Source organism: Mastigoproctus giganteus, chromosome 12, assembly GCF_048544385.1.
Source record: "Mastigoproctus giganteus isolate SK-2022 chromosome 12, ASM4854438v1, whole genome shotgun sequence".
NCBI lineage: Eukaryota > Metazoa > Arthropoda > Arachnida > Uropygi > Thelyphonidae > Mastigoproctus > Mastigoproctus giganteus.
In genome coordinates, this window is record NC_143586.1 from 68650076 (window position 1) to 68674414 (window position 24339).

At 38.2% G+C, this 24339-nt stretch overlaps 1 protein-coding gene across 5 annotated transcripts in view; it reads right to left on the reverse strand.

The window, feature by feature from the left end:
* The window catches only part of pps (protein partner of snf), a 656065-nt gene that overhangs the window by 192609 nt on the left and 439117 nt on the right, over positions 1-24339 (reverse strand). For all 5 annotated transcript variants that reach the window (XM_090386465.1, XM_090386467.1, XM_090386466.1 and 2 more), the window contains one exon: positions 18225-18377. In XM_090386465.1, coding sequence (XP_090242591.1) covers positions 18225-18377 — 153 coding nt within the window. The remainder of the gene's footprint in view (positions 1-18224; positions 18378-24339) is intronic.

Here is a 24339-nt window from a genome sequence, read left to right on the forward strand (position 1 = left end):
AGGAGACGTGACATCTCTGAAGTTGTTTACTCCTGCCCTTGAAGAAGCTTTCAGAAGATTGGACTGCAGAAAGGAGTCAATGTGGAGAGTACCCAAACCATTTACAATTTCCTGATGGCATTGTAATCATAAGTCATGATCCCGATGAATTAGAGGAAAACCTGAATCAGTTACGCAGAGGTAGTAGGAATTTTGGACTAAAGATCAATATAGTTTAAACAAAAGTAATGATGAACAGGAAGGGTTATAATCAGTGAAGAAGCATAAATTGAAATGGCAGATTCATTGTACCATGTAATTTTTTGTATGAAAAAATCAATCATGTGAAAGTTAACTGGTTATATATTAACGTATAATTTAATACACCATCATTATGGGGGACTTCAATGCTAAGGTTGAAAAGAGAAAAAACAGCACAGACAAAACTTATCTTGGACAAGTCATTAGCTGTAATAATGATAAATGGCTGGAGGCCAATATCAGAATAAATTTAGGATGGATAGTATTCAGAAAATATAGTCACATTCTGAGGAACAAAATCCCACTTTGTCTGAAACATAAAATAATGAACCAATGTATACTCCCCAACTATGACTTACGGAAGTGAAACTTGGGCACTCACCAAAATAATGGAAGAGAAGCTGAAAACTACACAGCAAAGAATGGAACAAATTCTATTAGGAATTAGACTATTGGATAAGAAGAGAAACACGTGGATTAGGCAGCAAACTCAAGTAAAGGACATTCTTATCAGAAATAATGTTTGTGGAGCAATCGGGTACGGGACATGATATTGCCATGGGGATGTCTTTGTGTGTGTGTGTGTGCGATGCAAGGAGTGTAACGAAATCAAGTGACAACTCAGCGTTGTTATGGGGCTATATGAGAGCTTGAAGGACAGGGTGGATGCCCTCGAAGAATCTAAAGTGAGGGCCCATCAAGCTCTCAGCTGCCCACATCAATGCCAGAGCTTGCACTTGGTCATCACGCAACACAGCGGCAACCCCCAAGGCAGATTGCGCTGGTCACACAGGAACCAGTAGTTGTTGGTGACTTTATTGTCAACGAAACAGGAACATGCTTTGTAAAAAGGATAGGTGGAACAGGACCAGGGTATGTCTGCCAGGGGCAAAGGTTGATGACATTGTAGAGCGGATATCATCTTTTAAGGGCACAAAAGGTGATATAGTTGTACACGTTGGAACTAATGATATTAAGAGTAGGAGACCAGCAGAATTACTTAACAAGTACAGGTCACTGTTGAAAAAAAGCCGTGAATTAGGGTTGAATTTGAAAGTGTCTGCAATTCTGCCTAGACACAATAGGAGGGAGTACAGGATGAGAGCCTTGTCGATCAATTCGGCCTTGGAAAGATTGTGCAAGGCTCAAAGGGTAGAATTTTTTTCAGCCTCGTCTGCACTTGTTAACAGAAGGGACTGCTTCTACAGGGATGGGATACACTTAAATAGAAAGGGTGCAAGAATATTTACTGATGCTATCGAGGCAGTGTTAGGTGGGTCAGAAAACTGCTAGATTGGGGGGATACAAGGACTAATAGATTAACAGTAGCCACTGGCAGAGGTGAAAGTGATTCTTGCACTGCTTCTATTGGAATGAGCAGAAGCCTGGAAAAAAAAAATGCAAGATATTTCAGAGACTGCTGGGAGTCATTGCGGTACAAGTAAACACATGAGTTGTGTTAGGGTAGCTAAGAAAAAGAACAGGTGCATATATACTTGCATGTACACCAATGCTAGGAGTTTGGTAAATAAATTTGATGAATTTGAGGTATTGCTCAAAGCATCAAAGGCGGATATTGTTGGGATATCAGAGACATGGTGTCACACAGATATAAGGAATGCATAATTGGAATTTGGGGAGTACAACGTATACAGAAAGGATAGACAAGATAGGAAGGGAGGAGGAGTTCTGCTATTAGTTAATGATTGATTGTTATTTGGATTTTTAGGAGCATTAGCAACTAAGGCCATATTGCTCCAGGATATGCGGTGGTCATTCCCTGACCTGTCCGCATCCTCAGTATTTGGTGGTGACGGGCTCGAACCCCGGTCTAATCAAGAAGCGTGTGCTACACACTGCTGCTCCTTCCCACCTGGCTACGGAGACGCCGCTATTAGTTAAGAAACACATAAAATCCAAGAAAGTGAAGCCAATCGACATCGCTGGACAGTGCAGTGTCGAGTCAGTTTGGTGTGACATAAGCATTGGGATATCAAAATTGAGAGTAGGAGCGTGCTATAGGCCTAATGACCCTGATGAGTATAATAAGAAACTGTAGAGGGAAATAGAGTGGGCCAGTAAATCAGAGAGTCTTGTAATGGGGGATTTTAATTTCCCAGATACTGACGGGAATTTGTGGGTTGGTAACTCATACACTAGCAAGGCCTTTGTGGATTTATTAGATGATTGTTTTCTACATCAGCATGTTCGGGAGGAAACTAGAGGGAGTAATACTCTTGATTTGATTATCAGTAGTGATTCTTCATGTATTAAGAATCTGCAGATAGAGGAACCACTAGGTGGCAGTGATCATAGTGTGCTGAAGTGGAATTTACTCAAAGAGGTAACTACCATCAGAGGTAAAGGGAAGGGTTATTGCTTTCGTAAAGGCGACTTCGATGGTCTGATACAGTATTTAAATTCTATACAGTGGGACCAACTGATGATGTTACCAACAGCAAATTCAAAATGGGAAGCATTCAAAGAACTGATCTTGGAAGCTACTAGGCTTTACACACCAACTAAGAAATATTGTTCAAGGTTTAGGCTTAAATGGATGTCAGATGAACTAATGAGACATATGGTAGAGAAGAAAAATGCATGGGATACATACAAATTAACACGTGATACAGAAGACTATGATAGATACAAGTTGATCTGTAACCAAGTTACAAAGGAGGTTAGGCAGGCGAAGGCAGATTACGAGAAATCTTTGGCAAGGGATGCAAAGAAAAACAGTAAAGAGTTCTTTACTTATGTAAACTCTAGAAGGAAGGGGATGAATCAGATTGGTCCACTTGAAATCAATGGTTCAACTGTTGATGATCCGGCTCATGTAGCTAACAAACTAAATGAATATTTTGCATCACATTCAACATGAGGAGTTATTCAGTGAGGGGAATGCCAGAGGTGTATTCAACTCTGGCAGTAAGCTAGATAATCTTGTAATAACTGAGAGTAAAGTGGAGGAGTAATTGTTGAAGATAAACACAAGAAAGGTACCTGGGGTGGGTGGGATCTATCCAGTTATATTAAAGGAGGCAGCAAAGAAAGTAAGCAAACCCTTAGCCATAATTATGAGAGCTTCCTTGCACTCAGAGAAGGTACCCATAGACTGGAGATGTGCAAATGTGACCCCAATTCACAAAGGAAGATCAAAGGCTGACACACAAGTAATTATAGACCTGTGAGTTTAACTTCTGTTCCAGGAAAATTAATGGACGCACTGGTTAAAGAAGCACTGCAGGATCATCTAGACAAGACTTCAGTTATAGCTCGGACACAGCATGGTTTTGTTAAGGGGAAGTCTTGCCTGACCAATTTTATTGGATACTATGATGCCGTCACAAAAGAACTGGATGCAGGGAATAACTTTGATATTATATACTTCGATCTTAGGAAGGCTTTTGATACTGTTGCACAAATTGGAACAGTGTGGCATTGGAGGCAAATTGCTGCTATGGATAAAGGGGTGGTTGAGGGGGAGAAGACAGAGAGTGGTAATCAATGGACACTGCTCATCGTGGACTAATGTTATTAGTGGAGTCCCTCAGGGTTCAGTGTTGGTCCATTATTGTTTTCTGTATTTATAAATAATATTGATGATGGTATATCAAGCTTAATGTCCAATTTTGCAGTCGATACAAAGGTTGGAAGAGTTGTTAAGGACACTACTGATGCTATACTGCTGCAACAGGTTCTGGAAAGGTTGAGCAGATGGGCTGAGAAGTGACAAATGAAGTTTAACATTGATAAATGTAAAGTACTACATATGGGAAACAGCAACCCCAGAGCAACGTATCAACTCTGTGGTACTACACTGACAGTGGTAGAGAATGAGAAAGACCTGGGGGTAATTGTGCAGGCAGATATGAAGTTCTCTGAGCAGTGCAGATGAGCTACTTAGCAGGGAGGTGATTATTTCCTTGTATAAGGCAATGGTCAGGCTACACCTTGAGTACTGTATACAGGCCTGGAGGACACATTTCAAGAAGGATGTAGAGCTTCTTTTTTTTTTTTTTTTTTTTGATTTGGTAGTTGTTGGCGCATCGGCTTCTGTGGCCATATTGCACCTCCCAAGGTTTTTGCAGTACTTTGATCCAAGCCCGAGGCGGGAATCGAACCCGCGACCTTTGGGTTGCCGGGCAGGTACTTTACCCACTCGGCTAGCTCGGTCGGCTGATGTAGAGCTGCTGGAACAAGTACAGAGAAGGGCAATGAGATTAGTGAATGGAACAAGGGGTTGCTCTTACGAAGAAAGGCTTAAGTTTTGAAAATTACAGTGTGTGGAGACTAGGCACCGGCGGGGTGATCTGATAGAGGTGTATAAAGCCTTGAATGGTTTAAACATGCTCAATGCTGATGGGATTCTGCCTCTTGCTCAGAATAATAACCTGAGAGGGTATAAATTCAAACTGAGGAAAGACAGATGTAGGATAGATGTGCGGAAAATTGTCTTTTTAGTCAGCGGGTAGTTGGTTGGTGGAGCAGACTTTCATCCCTTGTTGTGGAAGTTGATGGCCTAAATAAATTTAAGGCTCAGCTGGACAGGTATTTCGAATGAACGGAGGGATGAAGTGGAGGGGTTTTTTTTTTTTTTTTTTTGGCTGGTGCTGCATAAGCTGGCTTTCTTGCATCATATGCCTCTACTAATGCTAATGCTAATAAAGAATTAAAATGGACTTGGGCAGGACATGATGACAAATGGACTAAGAAAATAACAGAATGGTACCCAAGAGGGGCAACAAAAAAAAAAAAAAAAAACTGGAAGACAACAATGAAGAGTTTGTGGGCAGTAAATGGATGGCCATTGCACAAAATAGAAGAAACTGGAAAGTTGCTAGAGAGGCTTTCGTCCTGCAGTGGATTGAAAATGGCAGATGATGATATTAAAAAATATTAGGCTCATAAAAAATTAATTTGTTCTAAGAAGAAAGAGAACATGTACGAGGCCAAGAATTTGCAGAAGATATGTGCCATGAAATGAAACCAGGAGAAACAAGAAAATTATGAACTATAAATCAAACAGAAAAAATGAGCGCAGCATCACTAAGAGTAGAACTTAAATACTTTCAATTATAAATTAAATGTGGTACTGTACAGTTCTCTTCCCCTCTTACTACATTTTGGAGATGCATGACAGGATTTCCTAGCATTATTTTGGAGCAGTTCAGACTTACCACCTCAAGATCCCACAATACAACAACTATGTTTCCCTACGTGAGAAATGGCTGTTGCTTGTGGGGTCCCCCAAAGGTTGATTCTTGGGGTACTGTTGTTTCTTATTTTCATAATTCACACTGACAAAGGGATAGAATGTGTAATATCAAAATTCGCAGACAACATATAGATATAGGTATCAATGATCAGTGCCTCTGCACAACAACTTTAACAGGCTTCGAGAATGGTCAGAAAAGTGGCAGCTAAGTTTTAATGCAGCAAAATGCAGTGAAGAATAACAGTTGAAGAATAACATCCCTAAAATAAATTATATACTTGCTGGGAATTGAATTAAAAATAGTAGAGGAAGAAAGAGATCTGCGAGTTACAATACAGGCAGATATGAAGGTCTCTGAACAGTGTAAACAGGAGGTCAGAAAAGCCCATGGTGTCCTATCAATGGTTTGTTGAACATGTAGAGATAGGGAGGTCATAATCCCACTGTATAAGACAATTGTAAGACCACATTTGGAATACTATATCCAAGTATGGGGGACCTCATCTGAAAAAAGATGAGGTTGTCATTGAACTTCTTGAATGGGTCCAAAGATGAGCAACTCGCATGGTGAGAACAGCAAAAGGGCAACCGTACAAGGAAAGACTCCAATTATGTGGGCTAGAGAGCTTGGTAACTAGGCAATCTCAGAGGGGGATCTGATTGAAGTTTATAAGGCTCTGTAAGGAATTAGTAAAAGGAATGAAAGAGGAATTTTCACTGTTACAAAGAATTTCAGAACTAAAGGCCATAACTTCAAATTAAAGGAGATGAGATTTAGACTATACAGCAGGAAGGGTGGGTGTTTTTTTTTTTTTTTTTTTTTTTTCCCAGTCAGTGAGTTATTGATTACTGGAACAAGTTGCCTCTGCAAGTAGTTCAGACAGGTCAATGGGATAGTTACCTACATGAGGAGGAAAGTGCATTTTTTTTTCACTTGCACTATTTGACTAATACTAATACTATTGGTCACATAAGAAGTACTGCTCTGTGCATTCTTTGCCAGAGACTGCTTGAACTCTTCCTTTGATTGCCCTACTTCCTCACAGCAAATGTAAATGACTGCAAGGACCTGCGTCCTTGCAGTCATTTATGAAGGCTGGAAATCTGAAGGAGTAACAACATCTTACCAAAAGATACTCTGATCTCACGAGTGACTAAACCAAACTAAACTGACAACCCGACTCAGACAACCAGAAAGGAGACCTGACAGGAAAAATGTCCCACATATGACAACATGAACTTAACTTCTCACAACAGCATTATCTACCAGCCAGGACCCTGCCCCCTTGTGCATCCCCAGTATGGACGTTCCAGCAGGAACATCACAACTTTGACATGCACAGTTATGCAGTGGCTATTGGCTCCAAACCACACTCCCTTGTGTGGTCCTATTCTTCCCCCTCTCCCTGGCAGGGGAGAGGGGACGATCAGTGGGGCATGTCCATGCCCCACTGATCACCTGGAGTTGTCTTCTCTATCGACCCCATATTTCTGTCTTTCCCCCCAGTCTTCAGTTTCTCCCCTTACTCTACTTATACATCAGCTTATGCCCCACACATCTAAATTTAACTATGTAAAATTGAACTGTGCTCATTAATGTTTTGGCTTTTCCAATTCCAGCGTTTCCAAGATTTTTTTTTAGGTCCTAGCCATTGAAATCTCAGAAAATTAAGTGACAGGACCTGCCAGAGTATTATATAAAAATACTGGTGTACCTCACTTGCCTCTATGGAGCTTAGTGTGGGCAACGACGGGTCCCATTAGGAGCCCAACAGCTAAAAGGTCAGAAGAACAATAGTACATATGACATTACACTTAAAATATCCATTCATTTTTAAATCTCTGGCCTTTACAGCATACTATAACACACGACAATGTATACTCCATGTAGTATACATTGTCATGTAGTATACACGACAATGTATACTACATGGAGATGGGGGCATTACTGGTGCTGTTAGACCCTAAACACACTTTACATTCTCACAGCTTAATTACAGACTACTTTATATATCCTGGAAGTTGCTCTATACACTGACCACTAATCCCATCAGTTCATGTGACATCCATTCAAATCGAAACCTTGAACAGTAGCTCTAAATTGTAATTAAAAGGCTTCTATGATTACTTACCTGAATGCTTACTATTTAGATTTTACAGCTGGTAATAACATTATCATTTAGTCCCACCAAGTAGGATTTAAAAACTGTCTGAGACCACTGTGGTCATCTTTGTGAAAATGAAATTCCTCCCCCTTTACCTTCAACAGTAGTTATATCTTTAAGTAGATCCCACATCAATACACTGTGATCATTGACAGCTACTGGTTACTTTATCAGGGTCCAAATGCAAAAAGAGTCACTTCTGATAATCAGAAGATTATTTCTTTCTTTCACTGCATCACTAGCATGCAGGTGAAGAAAATGAATATCCAATAAATCCACAAAGGTCTTGCTATTGTGTGAGTGACCTACCCACAAGTGTGTGTAAGTGACATTATCTGGAAAGTTAAAATCTCCTATTACAAGATATTCAGATTTACTGGCCAACTCTGTTTGTCTATATAATTTTTGTTATCAGAGTCATTACACCTGTAACACACCCCATGCTCATTTTTATTTTTCCAGTGCTTATATCACACCAAATTTACACAACACTGCAGAGCCCACCACCTGACTGGAGCACTGCTTTAGATTCTGTGTATCTTAATCAACAATACTACTCATTTCCCACTCCTGTCTCGTTTATCTTTTATGAACATATTGTATTCAACATAGTCAAATTCTTCATCTATTATGTCTGAGTGGTACTCTGTTCTCTGGTATACCTACAATGTTCACATTTGATCACATAACCAGTACTTCAAATTTGCCAAATTTCTTTACTGCACTCCTTGCATTAGTGAATATGCAAGTATACATGCACTTTTTTTTTTTTTGTTTCTTTTCTTTTTGTAACGCTAACACGGTACATTTATTTGTCCCATGATGAATCCTAACAGACCTTGTGATCTTTGATACCCTGCTTTCCAGGCTGCTGCACATCCTAATAGAAGCAGCACAAGAATCACTTTCACTGCCATCTGCAGCTGCTGTTAATCTATTAGTCTGTTTGTCACCCAAACTAGCAGCTTTCTGACCAACCTAACAATGCCTGAACAGAATCTGCAAATATTCTTGCATCTGTTACAATTAAGCATATCCCATCCCTATAAATACAATCTCTCCTGTAAACACTTCTCACTTCTGGATTTCCCACCAATGGTTCTGACCCATGACTGAAAACCACAGATCAAGTTAATCTGGATTGGAAAATGCAGAAAATATATTTGGGCTTTCATCTCACTATGACCAAATTAATCAGTCTTTGGTGAAAGTTGCTTGTCAAAATATCCTATTTTCCTTCTGACAGATTGGAAGAAAAACTTCTAAAGGTACAGTCAGTCCTCATATAGCATGATAGTTGTGTTCCTAGAAACCCTCGTCCAATGCAAAATCGTGCAATATAAACAACAGGCCCTATGGGAAAAATAGGGTTAGCTGTCGACCACCCAAGATTGAACACACATTTGTAACCAAAACATTACCAAACACAATAAATAATCATAATAAAATATGTAAGTATTTTATTATGACTATTACGTAATAAAATATTGCTAATGCTTTTGCTTCTTTCGTAAGCAAACTTGGTTCTTGTTTGATTTTCTATCCAAACAGATGACAGCCATTCCATCTCTTCCAATTCTTTGTGTCCTAATTTAATGGAATTTAATTACACTTTGAGTTGTTCCTGCTATGAAAGTTGTTTTTATTTTCTCTGCATTCTTTGTAATTCTCGGCATTGCCTCATTTCGGTCTGTAGCACGTGCAATATCACATGGTCTTTCATTTCGCTCAAAGCGTTTCACAATTTCATATTTTTTCTCTATCGACAGAGGCGAACTGGCCATAAGCCATACTGGGGAAACCCCGGTGGGCCAGAGGCCAGTGTGATTTTGGCCATAAACCATAGTATGAGGCCACTATAAATTTTCCCGGGTAAGAATTTTTGACTCAGTCCGCCTCTGTTTATCGATATTGCTTTTCTTTTTCTCTCTGAATCTGAAGTGCCTTCACCAGGACGCTTCATTTTCACACCTTTTAAGTATTTTATTAATTTTTAGGGAATAAAGCACAATTACAAAACGAGGAGGCACGCTTGATACACATAAACAAAGCTGCGTGCATGTAGCAACTAAATAAACAACACCGTAGAGGAAGAGATACACTATTAACACCTCACATTTTACTAAAGAACATTTCTAGGGGTTACTACCATAAAACAATAAAAACAATTTCCAGTTGCGTTTCTGTTTGTGGAATCTGTTATAAACTGGTAAAAAACTCGATCTAATTGCATTTGCAATTATACCGATAGCTGGAATTGTGCTGGTTTTTAAGTTATTATGGTGAAATGTGTTTCCCCTTCACTGATAGAAAAAACATAAATACATTTTCAGAATCTTCTCTGCATTCCTATCATATTGCGTTCGGTTGGGGTGATTCTGCATTCGACTGCCATTTCTTGTAAACACAACAAAATCATACATAAGCGAATTCGGTTCGTGTTATATAAGATATCGTTCCCCTATTTATAAATTGTGTATGATCGAATTCGTGTAGTGTAAACACGTGTTATAAGAGGACTGACTGTATTAGCATTAGTAGAGGGATATGTTGCAAGAAAGCAAGCTTATGCAGCATCAGCCAAAAAAAAAAAAAAAAAATTTCACCCCTCCGTTCTTTCCAAGTACCTGTCCAGCTCAGCGTTAAATTTATTTAGGCTATCAACTTCCACAACAAAGGATGGAAGTCTGTACCACCAACCAATCACCCGCTGGCTAAAGGCAAACATCCGCACATCTATCCTACATCTGTCTTTCCTCAATTTGAATTTATGCCCTCTCAAATGATTATTCTGAGCATGCTCAAACCATTCAAAGCTTTATACACCTCAATCAGATCACCTCACAGGTGCCAAGTCTCCAGACACTGTAATTTTCTTCGTAAGAGCAACTCTTTGTTCCATTCACTAATCTTGTTGCCCTTCTCAATACTCTTTCCAACATGTCTACATCCTTCTTAAAATGAGGCCTCCTCATTTTACAAATGCTCCTCAAATATAAGGGGATAATCACCTTCTTATCCCTGCTATAAAATTCCTGTATATCATTGACAAGACACCATTAGCTACTATTGCAGACTATCTGCGCTGCTCAGAAAACTTCATATCTGCCTGCACAATTACTCCCAAGTCCTTTTCATTCTCTACCACTGTCAGTGTAGTACCACCACAGACTTGATACGTTACTCTGGGGTTACTGCTTCCCATATGTAGTACTTTACATTTGTCAATGTTAAACTTCATTTGCCACCTCTCAGCCCATCTCCTCAACTTTTCTAGATCCTGTTGCAGCAGCGTACTGTCATTAGTGTCCTTAACAACCCTGCCAACCTTCATATCATCTGCAATCTTGGACATTAAGCCTATTATACCATCATCAATATCATTTATAAATACAGAAAACAACAATGGACCCAATATTGAACCCTGAGGGACTTAACTAATAACATTAGTCCACGAAGAGCTGTGTCCATTGAATACCACTCTCTGTCTTCTCTCACTGAACCATCCCTTTATCCATAGCAGCAATTTGCCCCCAATGCCACACTACTCCAATCTGTGCAGCAGTAACAGGAGAGACTGCTTCTACAGGATTGGGATACACTTAAATAGAAAGGGTGCAAGAATGTTTGCTGATGCTATAGAGGCAGTGTTAGATGGGTCGGAAAACTGCTAGATTGGGGGGATACAAGGACTAATAGATTAACAGTAGCCACTGGCAGAGGTGAAAGTGATTCTTGCACTGCTTCTATTGGAATGAGCAGCAGCATGGAAAATAAGATGCAGGATATTTCAGAGACTGCTGGGAATCATTGGGGTACAAGTAAACACATGGGTTGTGTTAGGGTAGCTAAGAAAAAGCACAGGTGCATGTATACTTGTGTGTACACCAATGCTAGGAGTTTATAAATAAATTTGATGAATATGAGGTATTGCTCAAAACATCAAAGGCAGATATTGTTGGGATTTCAGAGACGTGGTGTCGCACAAATATAAGGAATGCAAAACTGGAATTTGGGGAGTACAATGTCTACAGAAAGGATAGACAGGATAGGAAGGGAGGAGGGGTTATGCTATTAGTTAAGAAATACATAAAATCCAAGGAAGTGAAGCCAGTCGACATCGCTGGACAGTGCAGTGTCGAGTCAGTTTGGTGTGACATAAGCATTGGGAGATCAAAATTGAGAGTAGGAGTGTGCTATAGGCCTAATGACTCTGATGAGTATAATAAGAAACTGAACAGGGAAATAGAGTGGGCCAGTAATTCAAAGAGTCTTATAAAGGGGGATTTTAATTTCCCAGATATTGACTGGAATTTGGGGGCTGGTCACTCACACACTAGCAAGGCTTTTGTGGATTTATTGGATGATTGTTTTCTACATAAGAATGTTCGGGAGGCAACTAGAGGGAGTTATACTCTTGATTTGATTATCAGTAGTGATTCTTCATGCATTAAGAATCTGCAGATAAATGAACCACTAGGTGGCAGTGGTCACAGTGTACTGAAGTGGGATTTACTCAAAGAGGTAACTACCATTAGGGGTAAAGGGAAGGGTTATTGCTTTCGTAAAGGCGACTACGATTGACTGAGGCAGTATTTAAATTCTATACAGTTTGTTGTTATTGTATTGTTTGTTATTTGGTTTTTAGGACCATTAGCAACTAAGGCCATATTGCTCCGGGATATGCGGTGGTCATTCCCTGACTTTTCCGCATCCTCCGTATTTCTATACAGTGGGACCAACTGATGATGTTACCAACAGCAAATTCAAAATGGGAAGCATTCAAAGAACTTATCTTGGAAGCTACTAGGCTTTACATACCAACTAAGAAATATTGTTCAAGGTTTAGACCTAAATGGATGTCAGAAGAACTAATGAGACATATGGCAGAGAAGAAATATGCATGGGATACATACAAATTAACACGTGACACAGAAGCCTATGATAGATACAAGTTGATCTGTAACCAAGTTACAAAGGAGGTTAGGCAGGCGAAGGCAGATTACGAGAAATCTTTGGCAAGGGATGCAAAGAAAAACAGCAAAGAGTTCTTTACTTATGTAAACTCTAGCAGGAAGGGGATGAATCAGATTGGTCCACTTGATATCGATGGGTCAACTGTTGATGATCCTGCTCAGGTAGCTAACAAACTAAATGAACATTTTGCATCAACATTCACACATGAGGAGTTATTCAGCGAGAGGAATTCCAGTGGTGTATTCAACTCCGGCAGTAAGCTAGAGAATCTTGTAATAACTGAGAGTAAAGTGGGAGAAACTGTTGAAGATAAACACAAGAAAGGCACCTGGGGTGGATGGGATCTATCCAGTTATATTAAAGGAGGCAACAAAGGAAGTAAGCAAATCCTTAGCCATAATTATGAGAGCTTCCTTGGATCCAGGGGAGGTACCAATGGACTGGAGATGTGCAAATGTTACCCCAATTCACAAAGGAGGATCAAAGGCTGACACAAGTAATTATAGACCTGTGAGTTTAACTTCTGTTTCTGGAAAATTAATGGAGGCACTGCTTAAAGAAGCACTGCAAGATCATTTAGATAGACTTCAGTTATAGCTCGGACACAGCATGGTTTTGTTAAGGGGAAGTCTTGCCTGACCAATTTGATTGGATACTATGATGCAGTCACAAAAGAACTGGATGCAGGGAATAACTTTGATATTATATACTTGGATCTTAGAAAGGCTTTTGATACTGTTGCACATGGAAGACTGCTGCACAAATTGGAGCAGTGTGGCAATGGAGGCAAATTGCTGCTATGGATAAAGGGGTGGTTGAGGGGGAGAAGACAGAGAGTGGTAATCAATAGGCACTGCTCATCGTGGACTAATGTTATTAGTGGAGTCCCTCAGGGTTCTGTATTGGGTCTATTATTGTTTTCTGTATTTATAAATGATATTGATGATGGTATATCAAGCTTAATGTCAAGTTTGCAGACAATACGAAGGTTGGCAGGGTTGTCAAGGACACTGCTGACACTATGGTGCTGCAACAGGATCTGAAAAGGTTGAGCAGATGGGCTGAGAGGTGGCAAATGAAGTTTGCCACCTCTCAAATTGACAAATGTAAAGTACTACATATGGGAAACAGCAAACCCAGAGCAACGTAACAACTCTGTGGTACTACACTGACAGTGGTAGAGAATGAAAGGGACCTGGTGGTGGTTGTGCAGGCAGATATGAAGTTCTCTAAGCAGTGCAGATGGGCTGCAAGAGTAGCTCATGGTGTATTGTCAATGATATATAGGAAGTTTTCTAGCAGGGATAAAGGAGGTGATTATTCCCTTGTATAAGGTCAGGCCACACCTAGAGTACTGTATACAGGCCTGGAGGCCACATTTCAAGGATGAAGAGCTGCTGGAATGAGTATAGAGAAGGGCAACAAGATTAGTGAATGGAACAAAGGGGTGCTCTTATGAAGAAAGGCTTAAGTTTTGCAAATTACAGTGTCTGGAGACTAGGCACCAGCGAGGTGATCTGATAGAGGTGTATAAATCCTTGAATGGTTTGAGCATGCTCAATGCTGATGGGATTCTTCCTCTTGCTCAGAATAATCACCTGAGAGGGCATAAATTCAAATTGAGGAAAGACAGATGTAGGATAGACGTGCGGAAATTTGCCTTTAGCCAGCAGGTGGTTGGTTGGTGGAACAGACTTCCATCCCTTGTCGTGGAAGTTGATAGCCTAAATAAGTTTAAGGCTCAGCTGGACAGGTATTTCGAACGAACAGAGGGGTGAAGTGGAAGTGGTTATTTATATATATTTTTTTATGGCTGATGCTGCATAAGCTTGCTTTCTTGCATCAAATGCCTCTACTAATGCTAACGTGCAACAAAAGCTCTTTTAAGATCCAAATACAGTCCATTCCGGTTATTTGGGACACATCGGGACTAGTGCATTTTGGCCCGATTATCCGAAGTTTCACATAAATAGTTAAAATAGTTAAAAATACAATGTAACCCCCCCCTTTTTTTTTTACAATTGGTTCACTGTACAATCAAATCAAGTTACCATGAACTCAACATAGTAAAGTACCGTTCACTATATGATGTGCAGTAAGCGCCGGTCACTGTGATCACGTTTGTGAATTGAATTTTAATTATATTAAACAGCGATTCTAATTAGCGAATATAGGAGGAATATTATCCACAGGCTATAAAAGCAAAGATATGTTAAGCACAAATTTACCCTTTATTACCTTACCAATTAAAAAATTAAATGATACGTGAAAATCGGAATAATTAATACGTACTGTACGTACATACGAACTAGTTGACATTTCTGTTCACTGACATTTGTGGGCGGGGAGAGGTTAAAATTTAAACAGTAAAAAGATAAGCAATCAATACTAAAGAACACAGCACACACAAATTGCAAGTAACACAATACACGCAAGTGAGAACCGAGTAACGCGTTACAAAGCTTTAAAAATAGGAATGAAGAGAAGATCTGAAAATTAATTTTTTTATATGATTTAAAATTTCATGGAAGTGTAAACACATTTCACCATAATAACCCACAGAATTCCAGCTGTCGGTATCATTGCAAATTCAGTAAGATCGAGTTTACTGTACGTTTATGATAGATTTCACTAACAGAAAAGCCCAATAAACAGGTGACTGCTAATTGTTTTTATTGTTTTATGGTTGTGACCTCCAGAATTTCGACCGAACCACGTGGTACCGTCGGAGACAATCGTAGGGTAATCTCCAGTGCTGCGGTCTCCTGCCTTGATTAAACGGCATGCTGTCCCAATTAGGCGAAGTAAACCCTGGCTATTTTCTCGATCGGTTTCTGTTTTTTAAGATTTCCCCAAATAAATGGCTGCCCCGATTAACCGGTGGCCCAAATAACCGGAATCCACTGTATATGATATCAGAGTTATTCCCTGCATCCAGTTCCTTTGTGACCACATCATAGTATCCAATCAAATTGGTCAGGCAAGACTTTCCTTTAACAAAACCATGCTGTGTCCGAGCTATAACTGAATTTTTGTCTAGATCCTCCTGCAGCACTTCTTTAACCTGTGCCTCCATTAATTTTCCTGGAACAGAAGTTAAACTAACAGGTCTATAATTACTTGTGTTGCCCTTTGATCCTCCTTTGTGAATTGGGGTCACATTTGCACATCTCCAGTCCATGGGTACCTCCCCTGAGCCCAAGGAAGCTCTCATAATTATGGCTAAGGATTTGCTTACTTCCTTTAATATAACTGGAGAGATCCCATCCACCCCGGGTGCCTTTTTTATGTTTATCTTCAACAATTTCTCCTCCACTCTCCTCTCAGTTAGTACAAAATCATCCAGCTCACTTCCAGAGTTTACTTCACTTCTGTCATTCCTCTTCCTGGATAACTCCTCTTGTGAATTTAGATGCAAAATACTCAATTAGTTTGTTAGCCACCTGGGCAGGATCATCAACAGTTGAACCATCAATATCCAGTGAACCAATCTGATTCATCCCTTTCCTTCTAGAGTTTACACAGGAAAAGAACTCTTTGTTGTTTTTCTTTCCATCCTTTGTCAAGGATTTCTCATAATCTGCCTTTGCCTGCCTAATCTCCTTTGTGACTTGGTTACAGACCAGCTTATATCTATCATAGGCTTCCATGTCACCCATTAATTTATATGTATCCCATGCATTTTTATTCTCTGCCACATGTCTCCTTAGTTCACCTGACATCCATTTAGGCCTAAACCTTGAACAATATTTCTTAGTTGGTATGTAAAGCCTAGTAGCTTCCAAGATAAATGCTTTGAATGCTTCCCATTTTGAATTTCCTGTTGGTAACATCATCAGTTGGTCCCACCGTATAGAATTTAAATACTGTCTCAGACCACCGTAGTCAACTTTACGAAAGCAAAAACCCTTCCCTTTACCCCTGATGGTAGTTACTTCTTTCAGCAAATCCCACTTCAGCACACTGTGATCACTGCCACCTAGTGGTTCCTTTATCTGCAGATGATTCTTAATGCATGAAGAATCACTACTGATAATCAGATCAAGAGTATTATTCCCTCTAGTTGCTTCCCAAGCATCTTTAAGTAAATCCCACATCAATACACTGTGATCAGTGTAGCCCATTGGCTCATTTATCTCCAGATTTTTAATGTAAGAAGGGTCACTGGTGATAAGCAGATCAAGAGTATTCTTTTCTCTAGTTGTCTCTCTAACATTCTGGTGTAGATAACAATCATTCAATACATCCAGAAAAATTTTCTACCTAGTAGCACCCAAAAAGAGATGTGTGCCTAGATATATTTTCTGTTTCTCTAAATAATAAGGTCACCAACTAAGCTAAAAGAGCCAGTCCATAAGTAAAGCCACTTGGGAAACATTTTTTTTTTTTCTACTGAATTAATATCATGAAGACATAAACATGCTAAAATAAAAGTTATTAGCAAAATGCATCTTGCATCAGAATAGTCATTATATCAATTTCTCGAATACACCAATAACATTGCAATTAAGTCAGAATCCTGAAACTTCCAAAGCAGAAATGTATAATCACTGATATTTGCCAGCTCTGGAATTTGACTTAATTACAGTGGTATCAAAGTACTTTGAGAAATTAACAGAAAAATAAAATAAGTGTTTCTGTCTATTACAATCTGAAGTTATAAACAATCAAACTGATGGTGGTTAGTCCACCCAAGCCTCATCTGATAAGCAAAGCTCTCCCTATGGATATTTCTTCAGGAACTTCAATTATTTCAGGCCTTACCTCAATTCAAGGTAATCAGGTCACCTACGAGGTGATCTGATTGAGGTGTATAGGCCTTGAATGGTTTGAGCAAGCTCAATGCTGATGGGATTCTTCATCTTGCCCAGATTAATCACCTGAAGCGACATAAATTCAAATTAAGGAAAGACAATTATAGAATACATGTGCACAAGTTTGCCTTTAGCCAGCCTGTGGTTGATTGCTGGAACAAACTTCCATCTTTTGTTGTAGAAGTTGACAGTTTAAATAAATTCAAGGAAGAACTAGACAAGCATTTGAAGCGAATGAATCAGCAAAATGGGAAGTTTTTTTTTTTTTTTTTTTTGACTGATGCTGTATAAGCTTCCTTTCTTGAATCATATGCCTCAACTAATGCTAATGCTAATTTTACCCTGCAACTTGAAAAATCAGCCCATACTTTAAAATCGTCTGAGTAGGAAGCCCAATCTTTCTGCTGACCTTTTTCTGTAGCTGTAACTGCTGCATACTGGGAGGCCTAACATCTGTATGTCCCTTGGACTGATTAAGATGTGACTAATAATTTTTATTATTTTTTTTTTATTATAAAAACTATGACAGCAATTTCTAAACCCAATAGGTTGAACAATTTGAATGATGATGATTATACACTTTTATTATTATGCATACTAATACATGAAAATTAATTTTAAAGAAAAAGTGGTCAGATAAAATCCATTCTTCATCTTGATAGATCATAATGAATGGGGATTACATATTCAGAAGAAAAGAGATTAAATACTACAGAAAGTCTAAGTATCTAAAATCTCCGGCCCCTCAGTACTATACAAAAGTACTATACATTATACTGAAATATAAATATAGTAAACAGCAGATTTTACCTTTATATTCTGTATTTGCTCCTTCTGCTGAAGTAATTTCATGGCCTCATCTACATGATGTTCTATACAAGCTGTACTGCAATATACGGATTTATTCTGAGATGTTTTCTTACAAGTTATACAAGGTACATTTTGTACAGCCTCTTTTTGTGTCTAAACCAATGTAAAAAACAAAAACATTCCTAAATTAATTTCTCAAAATTTCTGATGCTTCTTTCAAATCAGTAAGTATCTTAAAGTTAGGGGTATATTAATATAACAAAAAACCATAAACTGTGTTATTATTTATCTAAACAAAAACATTACAAACAGCCGTGCACACACATATACAAGTCTCTAAATATGAGGAAGTAGTGGAAGATGGAAAGAGTAATTGACTATAAGGATGGAAACAGAGAAACAGGTCTAATTATACCTTCAAACACAAAGAAATTTTTGGAGATTGCAAAATAACATATATTTAATAAAAGATAAATAAGAGAATATGGTTGGTGGGTGTGCAATGTTCAGTGAATAAAAATATTTTGTTAATTTCAAATAACCAGTTTACTTCAATTCCTCTAGCTTTGCTTAAAATTTTCATTAATCATTTTTTGGCAGGTCTGAAAAAAAAAAAAAAAATTAATGTCAGTAACAACATTACATGAAACAATTATATTTACCCATGTATTTTTAATAATTACATTTCTGATGGGCTATATGCCTATTAAACAAAATATTGTGGTACCAGTGGGTGCCACTATTTCTTCCACTAATCTATAATCAAGTCACAAAGTGGTTAGGCAAGTGATGGCAGATTACGATAAATCTTTGGCAAAGAATGCAAAGAAAAACAGCAAAGACTTCTTTACTTATGTAAGCATTAAAAGGTAGGGGATAAAAATTAAAGTATTTTGCATCAACTTTCACATAAGGAATTCGTTAAAGAAGTGGAGGACAGCAGTGTATCAAATTGTAACAGGGAGCTAAATGATTTTAAAACAATTAAGAGGAAAGTGGAAGAGAAATTGTTGAAGTTAAACATAAAAATGGCACCTGGGGTGGATGCGATCTGCCCAATTATATAAAGGAAGGCAGCAAAGGAAGTAAGCAAGCCCTTGGCCCTAATTATGAGAGCATCCTTAGATTCAGGGGAAGTCCCTACAGACCGGAGATGTGCGAGTGTATCCCCTCTTCACAAAGGGGGATTAAAAGTTGACATTAGTAATTACACATCTGTTAGTTTAACTGCTGTTCCAGGGAAAATAATGGAGTCACTGGTTAAAGAAGCAATGCAGAATCATCAAGACAAAGCTGCAATTGCACTTCAGACACAGCATGGGTTTGTTGAGAGGAAATCTTGTCTGATCAATTTAATTGGATACTTTTCTAAACAATTTTTTTACTAATTATCCCCACCCAATGAAATTTTAAAAAAAGAAAATACTTTATACTTACTCTTCTTATTCAATGGATCCCCGAGCTTGGTATAAAAATAAATTATACAGAATTTGCCTCAACAAGTCAGTAGGCTTTCTAATCTTAGGCCACTCTGGCAAACCTAGCATAGAATGGGTAATCAACATCTAATTTTGTATTCTTCTGAAATACTTCACTTTAGCCCATTCCCTCTCTCAACTGTGAATAGTTTAAAATTTAGTAGGCCAGAGAAACTTGGCCATTCACATTGCTTGATCCTCTTATTTAAATTTTAAAATAACACACATTCTGTATTCATTTTTTTTCTCCTCCAGTAATATAATATATACTAAGCATATCACATTTAGCTTAGAAACACCAAAAATTATGAATTAAAAATTTGTTGTACAGTTTTTATGTGTATCTAATGAAAAGCAAAGAAAAAAAAAAAAAAAAAGTTTCATATTTGAGCATGAGACATAAGTTTATAATATCACACATGATAAAAAAGCAACATTTTTAAATTACAACAATAGTTTACTGTCGTTGCTATCCATTACAAGTAAAAACTACTTTTAACTTTATCAGGAAGTTTCTTATGATTTATGTAATACTGCACAGCTAAAACTTCAATGTTCGGTGTGATATTAGTAAGTTTAATTCTAATGCCTCCTCTTGAACATATACCAATTCTGTTTCTTCCCTTTATTAATATTTTATTTACTGGACTAAAACCACTTTCAACTATAGAAGATGTTGGAAAACAAAGAAGTATTTTGGTCAGACCACATTATTGGATAAAGCAATTTAGTTGTTTTTGATCATCACAACTCAGCCATTCCACCTTTTTCGAATTTATATTTGCATTCTACATAACATTTCAATTCAATGAGTTCTTGAATTGCTTCACTAGCAGACCCGTCATCACATCCAATGTTAACGGATGTTAATCCATGGCTTAACTTCAAAAGAAAATAAATCTGAAAATCTATTTTTCACTTCACCTTTTATATAACACAAATAATCTGAATAATTCTTAAGATCATTCTCAGTGAGAGATTCATTGATTTCAACTAAATCTTGCATACAATGAAATTGTTTTCTCATTAAATTGCTTTCAAATATTTCCAGTTTCTCGGTGAGGGCTTTTAATATGCGTTTGCAGTCTATATCACCGTAATTCAAACAGGGGGAATGCCAGAAGTTTATCAAACTCTAACAGGGAGATAAGTGAGTTTGTAATAACTAAAAGCAAAATGGAATAGAAACTGTTGAAGTTAAACATAAAAAAGGCACCTGGGGCAGATGGAATCTATCCAGTTATAATGAAGGAGGCAGCAAAGGAAGTAAGCAAACCCTTAGCCATAATTATGAGAGCATCCTTACAGTCAGCGGAGGTCCCCATGGACTGGGGACATGCAAATGTATTCCCAATTCACAAAGGGAGTTCATCAAAGAGTAACACAAATAATTATAGACCTGTTAGTTTAACTTCTGTTCCAGGGAAAATAATGGAGTCACTGGTTAAGGAGGTGATACAGGATTACTTAGAAAAGACAGCAGTAATAGTTCAGACACAGCATGTGTTTGTAAAGGGGAAGTCTTGTCTGACCAATCTGATTGGATACTACAATGTGGTCACAAAGGAACTGAATGTGAAAATTAATTTTGATATCATATGCTTGGGTTTTAGGAAAGATTTTGATACTGTTGCACATGGAAGACTGCTGTACAAATTGGAGCGGTATGGTATTAAGGGCAAGTTACTGCAATGGATAAAAGGATGGCTGAGTGGGAGACGGCAGAGAGTGGTAATAAATGAACACTACTCTAAGTGGGCTAATGTTATTAGCGGAGTCCCCCAGGGTTCAGTGCTGGGCCCATTGTTGTTTTGTGTATTTATCAATGATATTGATGAAGTATATCAGGCTTAATGTCGAAGTTTGCAGAAGATACAAAGGTTGGCAGGGTTGTTAATGAGTAAAGACAGTATGCTAGAACAACAGGATCTAGAAAAGTTAGGCAGGTGGGCTGAGAAGTGGAAACTGAAGTTTAACATTGACAAATGCAAAGTACTCCATATGGATAGCAGTAACCCATGAGAAATGTACCAACTGTGTGGTACTACAATCAGGGAGGTGGAGAATGAAAGAGACCTGGAGGTAATTGTGCAGTCAGATATGAAGTTCTCTGAGCAGTACAGATGGGCAAGAGCAGATCATGAAGTTTTTTCAATGATATATAGGAATTTTCCTAGCAGAGACAAGAAGGTGATTATCCCTTTGCATAAGGCAATGGTCAGGCCACACCTTGAATACTGTATACAGGTCTAGAGGCCTCATTTTAGGAAGGATATAGAGTTATTAGAACAAGTATAGAGAACGGCAACAAGGTTGGTGAAAGGAACAAAAGGGGTGTGCTTACAAAGAAAGGCTTAAGTCCTACAAGTTGCAGCATCTGGAGATTAGGCACCTGCGAGGTGTATAAGGCCTTGAATGGTTTGAGCAGGCTCAACACTGACGGGATACTTCTGTTTGCTCAGATTAAGAACCTGAGGGGGGCATAGATTCAAATTGAGGAAAGACAGCTGTAGAATAGTTGTGCTGAAGTTTGCCTTTAGTCAGTGTGTAGTTGATTGCTGGAAAATACTTCCATCTGTTGTTGTGGAAGTTGATAACTTAAATAAGTTTAAGGCTGAACTAGACAAACATTTGGAGGCGCCTCCGTAGCCAGGTGGGAAGGAGCAGCAGTGCGTAGCACACGCTTCTTGATTAGACTGGGGTTCGAGCCCGTGACCACCAAATACGGATGATGCAGAAAGGTCAGGGAATGACCACCGCATATTCCCGGAGCAATATGGCCTTAGTTGCTAATGCTCCTAAAAAAAACCAAACAACCAACAAACAAACATTTGGAGTGACTGGATGAGTGAAATGGGAAGGGTTTTTTTTTTTTTTTTTTGGCTGATGCTGTATAAGCTGGCTTTCTTGCATCATATGTCTCAGCTAATGCTAATTAATTTTCCTTGAAGTGATACTGCATTAAGTTTTTGAAAAATCCAAGCCATATAGTATACGTTGTCTTTGTGTTTGCTAACCTCCTTTGCTAAATCTCTGTCTCCTTCACTTTCTAAAAAAGTAATTATCATATCAAAAAGGTTTACAAATCCCAAATCCTACTAGACAGTTTCCTATAGAAAGCCCATCTGCTGTATATAAATGAAACCTCACATACTGTTCTTCATTATCAACACAAAACTTTCTGAAAATGTGATCATATTTGCTATGTGACTTTATTTTATTGATAGTTTTAATAACTATACTGAGAAATTTATAAAGAACTGAACTAATATTTTTTGTAATCAGATGTCGGTGCACAAAGCAGTGTATTGCAAGAACTTCGGGACATACTTCCTTTAGGCGGGCTATAAAACCTTTTACTTCCAACCATGGAAGTAGTACCACCGGTAGTATAGGATACCAAATTTTCCAATGGTACTTGTTTTTCATCAAACCATGTTTATTAGCAGCATGATTTTACAGACAATATCTCTTCTTGTAATTTACAAGCGTCATCAAAATAATGAATGTATGCCATTAAAAGGGCCTTATTGTCAGTAACGGTGGATTCATCAATCTGAATAGAAAATTTCATTGTTTTTGGTTTGTCAACTAGCTGCTCTTCAATGTTAACTGACATCTCATCGATTCATTTTCGAATTGAATCACTGCTCAATGACAATGCTTTTAAAACACTGGAAGGATTTTGATGCAACACTGTTGAAATTAGTCTCTAATGTGAGTCGTATAACAGTCTCAGCAACTGTATGAACACAACCAGTTTTTGCAATGATTTCTGAAATTTTATAAGATGCAATCATTCCATCGTCATTTGTTTGTGTGTTCTTCTAAAATAAGGAAGTAACAGTGTTACATTGCTCAAAATTCTGTTTTAGATTTTAAAAATATTCACAATGTTTACCAAATTTATCAAGATGTTTTCTTTTTAAGTGATCTAAAAGTCTTAATGGTTTCATCACCTATAAAACCATTTCATCACCTCATTTGAAAAAGAACTATTACACATAAGACACACAGGCTGTCTTGAGTCAAATGAGCTTTCAGTAAAACCATAAGCTATATATTGTCAACATTTTTTTTTTAGCACTTGACATGATTGATGATGGGTTGAATAACTACAAAGAATTAAATAATAAAATATAAACTATTTTTTAACTTTTATAGCCCATATCACTCACAAAAGCACTGTGGATCAAAAATAAACAACTTCCACAGGGAAACAATAAATCAATACTAATTGTCACTTAGAGTAGAAACAATAGACACACATTTCCTCACACCCCATCCATGTTATTGTTGTTATTTGGTTTTTAGGAGCATTAGCAACTAAGACCATATTGCTCAGGGAATATGCAGTGGTCATTCCCTGACCTTTCCGCATCCTCTGTATTTGGTGGTGACGGGCTCGAACCCCGGTCTAATCAAGAAGCATGTGCTACGCACTGCTGCTCCTTCCCACCTGGCTACGGAGCCCCCCCCCCCCCATTCATGCTTCATATATTGACCAATGAAACAAAAAATAATACACCACTGCCAAGGTTGCAGCTGTCAGAAAGTCGCAAATGGTGACAAGTGCAGAGGCGTTACCTCTGAAAGCACTTAGGCATTTAATGCCTATGAAAAGCAAAGGTGTGAAA